This window comes from Phasianus colchicus, chromosome 5 (assembly GCF_987193195.1).
Source record: "Phasianus colchicus chromosome 5, bPhaCol1.hap1.1, whole genome shotgun sequence".
NCBI classification, from domain to species: Eukaryota; Metazoa; Chordata; class Aves; order Galliformes; family Phasianidae; genus Phasianus; species Phasianus colchicus.
The window spans coordinates 56,599,530-56,606,835 of record NC_143440.1 but is presented as its reverse complement, the minus strand read 5'-3'; the positions used below and the strand labels follow the sequence as shown (position 1 = coordinate 56,606,835).

The window sequence follows — 7,306 nt, the reverse complement described above, 5'->3', positions numbered from 1 at the left end:
GCAGTCAGCCCTGTTTCCTGGAGTCATTTGCAGTACCTGCATCTGAGACTCCAAGCTAACCTGTCATGTATCACTGAGATCTTGAAAGGTTTGTGCACAGGCCTTGCCTCACGAGTCTCACCAGATGGGAAAAAATATCCTGGTGTGGACAAAGAGCTTCTGGCTCTAAGTTCAACATCTCAAGCATGTCAGTGTTGGGTCCCCTTACAGCTCCTCAAAGTCTAGCCAGAAGACTCTGGGTGTTATTCAGTATAGCCCAAAGCCAACACCTACCTCCAGGTAAATCCAACCCAAAATGTCCCAGGCTGAAACTCCTCAGTGCGTTCCACTTCAAGCCCAGCTCTCATCCTTGCACCAAACATAAAAGAAATGAAACATTTTAATATCCAAGCAACCACTTGGCAGCTTTACTGAGACAGAGCACATGATGAACCACAAATCAGGGAGACAAGGTGTTGAAAGTCAGCTATGATGGCCAGCTTTTTATTTTCCAATGTTTTACTTTAACAAAGTGCTACATTCCATAGTTACAGTATGAGGAGTTGGTCTCGTCCAAAATTGAAAACCACAAGAAAGCACAAGGACTGCTAATATCCCTCTCTGGAAGCAGTGCAGTCCAAAGGAACCTCATCTAGGGTGAACACCTGGCATTAGAGACACCATAAAAAATCAGCAGCTGTGGAGTGCAGGAACATTTCATCAGGACAAGGGCTGCGTGTCAGGCAGGCTGCTTCCTCCCATTGGAAATGGGGCTGTGAATGCTGGAAGGTGTTGCCTACAACAAATTCTGGCTTGTGCTATCAAGAGATCCCAAACTGGGCATCCACGGGAAAACAGAGGTGAGCTACATGTCTTGTGCCAAGTCAGGAGAGGATTATTGCTGCAGCAAAGTCGTCCTTGCAGTTGTGCTGTCGCATGGGGCTCACGCTGCATAGCAGCGGCACGACCCATCTCTACATTCAGGTCACCCAGCACTGACTGTGCAGGGCCAGAGGGCACTTCTGCTGCTTCTCTTTTATTTCTCAAAAGAATGTGCCTTTTTATTTTAGAAATGCAGGGATACAAATCAAACCAGCAGAGCTTTAAGAGATCCAAGGCTTCATTTCCCACTGGAAACCCTCTCCCCACCCCATCCGCAATCTGATAATTTCCAGCAAATTAATCTAACTCCAAGAGTTGCAGAGAAAATATTTTTAAGAGCCCAGTTCAAAGTCCACTGGTCTTGGATGAGAGGAGAAGGAGCTGAATGTTGCTTGTGCTTTAAGGACCTGCAGGAATCCCACTGACATCAGAGGCTCTGCAGAAAACCCTGTCTGTGCTCCAAGAGCTTTTGGAAGTCTCACTGGGACATAAGGTTGCTTGCGGCCACCTCCACCCCAAGGAGAACTAAACTGGAAGATACGGGGAGCGTCCAGGCTCTTGGGTAGGTGCTTGACCAAAAATAACTATTAAAGACCTCTATTTCAAAGGGACATTGGTTGGATCTCTGCACTGCTGAGCCGCTCATAAAGCTGGCGTACAATAAGCTTCCACTGACCAGCAGCTCCCAATCAAGGCACCGTGTCTGTGGGTAGCAAACCCAGGAGCAAAGCATGGTAGAGTGGGGGTCAGAGCTAGAGCCAGGACTGGAGTGAAGCTGAAGCACAAGCAAAATCTCTGGGCAGCCCTTCTATCCACAGATCTGGATAAAGCACAGACTCCAGAGCCAACACCAAGCTGTGCATTTGGCTGGACATCCCATTTGGCTACAGCTTGCCCACTTTGTCCCATCATACCTGCAGAACAAGCAGTCAGATACCTGCAACAACGCCATCCTTACCTGTGGCACACCCACTGTGTGTCCTCACTGGGAGATGCGTGGCTCTCACAGACTACAGGTCACCCACACTATGCCCTCAGATGCCAGCTTTGTCTAACAGACCACGCTGCCTTTAATTTAAATTCACTATGTCAAGGACTGAGAAGAAGAGAGACACTGAAACTGATTGCCATTGTAGAAAATGTTTCCCAAACTGAGGATTAATTAGCACAGTGAAAGGCCACATTGCCTCCCCACCAGCCTTTTCAATCCATCAAACTGACAACCCACCCAAACAGCCCTGCCAGGGCTGCTGTATCTGCACTCACACCAGCAGCCTTGCTCAGCCATCCTCCTCCTCCCCACTGCCTAGGAGCTCATTGGTTATCAATGTGATGTCTGCAGTTATCACAAACTGCACTGGCATATCACTGTTAACAAGGAAGTTGAAAAGAGGCTGCCCTTCACAGGCTGCTGTTGCACAAAGCCCTGCTGATCCCCAGCTGTTTGGATCTTGCTGGTACCCCTGCTCTATGCAGCAGTGTCACTGGCAACTGCTCCTCCAGGCTACTTGGTCCTCCAGCCCACTGGCCCTCCAGGCTACTAGGACAATCAGCTATGCTAGCAGGCTTTTAACACCTCCCAGGCACCTGTAGTCTCCAAGAGAGACAGGAATGAGAAGGAAACAAGGAGAGATCAGTCCAGAAGGGAAGTTCTTAGCTTGGACTGACCACTTGTGATAAAAAAAAAAGACCTCAGTTTTGAGTAGGGACTTAACAATGGGCTCCCAGGCAGTGGCTGTTTAGAGATCTGGCGTTGCTTTTAGCAAAGCAACATCTTCCTGATGAAAGCTGCAGGAATGAAATGGGAGAAAGACAAACACTGTGGAATCCTGGCAGGGAGAACCTGTCCCAGAGGGACAGAAGAATGCACACTGCCTGGCACACTGATGGCTCTTCCCCCAGCCTGCTTCCCACCACCCAGTGGGATGAGCACGAGGGCCATGCACAGCTCCAGGACTGGAAGACTAGCATTGGCAGCAGCATTTTGAATACAGGTAGTCCTGACTGTCCTTCTCCAGGTGACTCATTGGATGGGAGGGGAAGGCTGGCAGAAAAGTACCTGGGCTCTGAAGAACACTGCTTCCTTGGAACTGGATGTCCATCTGATGACTTATTGTTCAGAGGACCCTCTGAAAAGAGAACTGAGCTTTAGACTCTTCTGATGTGATCTTCTGAATGTGGTTTCTACCACACAAACCCATTCATAGGCCCACAAGACATATGCTTACCATCAACTATATCCTTGGCAACCTGACAGCCTTTTCACCTTCACTGAGAATGAAGTCCTATATGGGTGTCACCTCATTCACTCCTCCCTCACACCTCCTCTAGGACTCAGTGGGACTCATCTCCGTCTGATCTCATTTCTCTGACCAAGTCTCCTTCGGTGACAGATGCTGTTCTCTGTATGAAGGATGACTCCTCACAGAACAGTGATTTCCACCTTGGAAACACGGATATTTTGCATAAACACAAGATTAAAGAGTCTTTGCACAACTGGCAAGAGAGATAAGTAATGCAGCCCTTTTGTTATTAGCTATTTTGACTGTGCAAAGCACCATTAGCTTCCCTGCTCGGTTCAATGATGTCAGACACCGGCTGTTTCCCACTGCAACTTGCTGCCAGCAGCACAGGCATCTTGCCCTCACCCCAAGGCACTGTTAGGATCCATCTCCACAGCCCTCCACAGCCATCTGTCCTACAGCTACACATCTCCCCTTGACCAAGAGTTCCCAGCTCAACCAGCTCACTTCCCATGGACATGCCTCCAACTGGGGCTATTGCTGCTTTCCAGCAGCCAGGAGCCTCAAAACACCCTGACAGCTCAACCACCTTTGGTGCCTTCCTTGTGTTTGGTGGCATGGAGACAAGACCCATCAGATCTCCCAGAAGTTCTGCCATTCATGGAGCTTTCAGGGGCTGAAAATGCAACTTGCAGCTGGGGAAGGAGACATGCTCCACTGCCATCTCAATGTGAACGCAGCCAGGAGAAGCAGTCTCTAGTGCCTAGAAACAGGTGGCAGAAGCTGAGGAAACCTCTGACCTGGCTTTCCTTTTACCTACCTGCACACTGAACAAAAGCTAAGGGATCCATGCAAGACTACCCATCAGTACGTGAGCGCTGGTATTTATTGTGCTGTAACAGACAGTGCTGGTAGAAAATGGACTAAAATTTTTGTCATGAATCAAGAGTTGAGGCCATTCCCATGTGTTTCCAAGAAGCGTGGAGCAGAGCTAAAGGCAGAGGTTGTAAAAGAAGGGGTGGGAATTGGGGAAAAGAGCGTAGAAATGTGCTTCAAACCGTATCAACAACACTGTACTTGGGCACTTCTCAGGTGATGAGGGATACAGTTCAAGTGGGTAATTCATTAATTAAGCAGAGCAGCTAATCTCAGCACTAATGAACTCTAGCTCAGGTAATGTTAACATTTAAAATTAACAAATTGGACAGAAGTCATTCACAGTAAAGATTTCCATTCCCGGCTTAGGTGAGAGCTATTGTTATGATTAGATTACTGCCAGCCAGGTCTGAAATAGTACACCAGGATAATAGGAAAATAATCATCCGTACAGATCAGCTCCAGCTGCAACAAGATGTGCTGTGGATCTGAATGAGGCGCCGGGTGCAAATGTGAAATCTCACTACTGTATCAAAACAAACATCACTGCGCAGTACACGTAGAGCATAGCATGCTGGTTCGACGGGGTGGTACCAACCACTGCTCAGTGTTTGGGGTGGCTGAGAGCAGCGATGCAGCAGAAAGTCCTTCCTTCTCTTCTTTTCCTCTCCTCCCTCCTTTTACAAGTCACTGGATATCACAAGGGCACTGCAGTTCAATTCAGAATTCGTCTTCAGAGCTGTCGGCTAGGAGCATTACTCGGTCTTGCATGCTGTTAAATTCCCTCTGCTGGGGGTAAAAAAGAAATGTTAAAGAGCTCCACCTACAAAACTAAATGGAGCAGCATCTGGATCCCCCCCCCAGCACTCCAACTGAGAGATCCAGTGTACATAGCTTCAGAGAAACCACCCTCCATCACCAGATTACAACCAAGATAATGAACTAGAAAGTGATGGGGACAGATCAGGGTTTTCTCTTTCTTAGCAGTTGCTCTACCTTTCTTTTATGCCTCTTCGAGCCGTTCCTCCTCCGGCGATTCATAATCTTAATGCTGTAGAGTGCTCCAAGGATAAAGAGGGCTCCAGCTATCCCGACTCCTACAGGAACCAGCATCCCTGACATGTATCCTGCCTGTGGGAGAGAGACAGGCTGAGCAGCACTCACAACAGCATCCCTTCAGAATCCTTTTCCAACCTCACGCTTCTCTTTCACTTCGCTGCATTTGAAACCTTATCATCACCTGCATGGGACGAAGTTTCCAGGAAGGGACACAACGTCTGGGTCTCTGAAAAAGCTGAAATGCCAAACCAGCTGTGTTCACACACCATGGGGTGGAGATGAGGGTAGCCCCAGCCAGCCCACCTGGAAACCCCTTGGCTTCCATGAATAATATGGAAACATTTGAAATCCTTTGGAAAATATTTCCAAGTGCTTATTATTTTACTGCTGAAGTGAAAATTAAGATTTAAAGTGCCAAATTGCTACAGCATCCTCACTTAGCTCAGGCCAGGGTCTCAGTGGAGCAGAACAGGCAGGCACAGCTCACGTCCTGTCAGTGCTGCCTTCATTCTCTGCAGCTTTACCCTTCCCCATCTACAAACCCAGAATAGATTTTACATCTGCTGAGGACAGACGCACAATTCATGTGCTTATCTGGAGAATAGAATCAACTGCTTTCATCTGGGACAGACACAATGCTAACAAAAGCTGTTTGGCTCTCACAGACCACTCCAGATACTGCTGGGCTCTTTAAATAGGAACATCTTCATGCCTGGATCCCAGGGCTCACGGCTGCATCCTGCAGTGCCTCCCAGCAAAGCCAGCCCTGCTCAGCACTGCACTTTGCAGGGAGTTCTGTGTGGCACCCAAGTTCCCAAGAAAGGAGGTGAGTGAGAACATGGCAAAAAGCCTGCATCTCCACCAGGCAATTAAGGCACTTTAATCGGGTGACCTAATTAGTGCAGTGTGGGTAGTTCTATTTCTGGGAACAGTGCTGCTGGCACAGGAGGCAAAGGAAGGTTGGAAAAGCCTTTTTAGCTGCTGTCCAGCTGAGTTTCTGCACCAGAAATCATTGGTTTTAATAAGATGAACTCTCCAGTCTGTCCATGAACATTTCCAACCTGCTCAGCCCATGCCCTTTTTACAGCCTTCCTCAACAACCACACCAATGGTTTGTACCCCACATGCCTGCATTGTGAACCAGCTCTAGATCTGTCCCCCCAGCCCTCCTGCATCATGTGGCCCAACCTGTGAGGGCTTTGTTTGATATAAAACCCCACTCTACAGGCAGCTCCAAAGCCACTTTCTCACCCACTGCCCACAGGGAAGATGAAATTTCTTTATGGACCCCAGTTCCTCATTTTGACCTTCCTGGAAGAAAGGACAGGGGAGGATCAGGTTGGATATCAAGGAAAGGCTCTGCCCCAGAGGGCACGGCCCCAAGCTGATAAAGTTCAAGGAGCATCTGGACAATGCTCTCAGACTATATAGGGTCTGGTTTTTCAGTGGTGCTGTGTGAAGCCAGGAGTTGGACTCAATGATCCTTATGGGTCCATTCCAACTCAGGATGTCTTATGGCTCTACGATAGCACTCTGCCAACAGCACGTGGAAAGGGAGGTTATTAAGACTGGTGCTGACAACAAGAGAAAGGAGGAAACGGTGTGCAGGCATGATTTGTGCATGGTTTGGTTCATCACCACTTGGTTGCTGGTGAGGAGTGGGTTTTGCTGGGCTTTTCTGAGGGAAAAGATGGTTAAAGAAAACAAGCAAGATGAAAGATCTGCCTTCCCCAGTGCCATACCCTGCAGGAAGGAGATATATCTCTTTTTTCAGTGCACACCAGCAGATCCCTGGTTATACCAGTGCTGTAAAGGATCAGATCCCAGACAGCAACTCTGCTAGAAACAGAAACATGCATCCCCCTCGTGGGGACATAAAGGGGTAGCCAACAAGAAACAAAGTGAAATACACAGAAGGCACATGATGCCCCCTCGCTCGTGTGGTGCTGCTGGGTAGCTCTGGTGTGAGCAGGTGACACACGTGCATGCTGCAATCCCTCCAGGCACCCAACCAGCCTCAGTGTCTGCTTTTTTACCTTTGTTGGGAAAACCATTCTCTGTCCTTGCAACGCTCGTTCTGGCTGAATCCCAGGCCAGGATGCTCTGCTATGAGCAAAGTTGAAACTAGACATGTCTCCTTCCTATTGTGGGCAGAAAATCAACTCAACAAGGGCTGGGCACAAATCCTCCTCAACCCTTTCACTCCTCAATCCCAGAAAACTGACACCCAGACCCATTCTTTCTTTTCAGATTCGGTACTGCTGAAA

The 7,306-nt window shown here is 48.5% G+C and overlaps 1 protein-coding gene across 6 annotated transcripts in view; it reads right to left on the bottom strand.

Moving 5' to 3' along the window:
• Positions 1 to 465: 465 nt before the first annotated feature.
• Positions 466 to 7,306, bottom strand: part of ARMH4 (armadillo like helical domain containing 4) — a 53,425-nt gene continuing 46,584 nt past the window's right edge. For 4 of the 6 annotated variants that reach the window (XM_031605381.2, XM_090141866.1, XM_090141864.1 and 1 more), the window contains exons 7-9: positions 7,076 to 7,180; positions 4,977 to 5,111; positions 466 to 4,769 (exon numbers count right to left, since the gene is read on the bottom strand). In XM_031605381.2, coding sequence (XP_031461241.2) covers positions 4,701 to 4,769; positions 4,977 to 5,111; positions 7,076 to 7,180 — 309 coding nt within the window. In that variant the 3' untranslated portion in view covers positions 466 to 4,700. The remainder of the gene's footprint in view (positions 4,770 to 4,976; positions 5,112 to 7,075; positions 7,181 to 7,306) is intronic. The other 2 variants (XM_090141865.1, XM_031605382.2) reach the window with 2 other exon arrangements.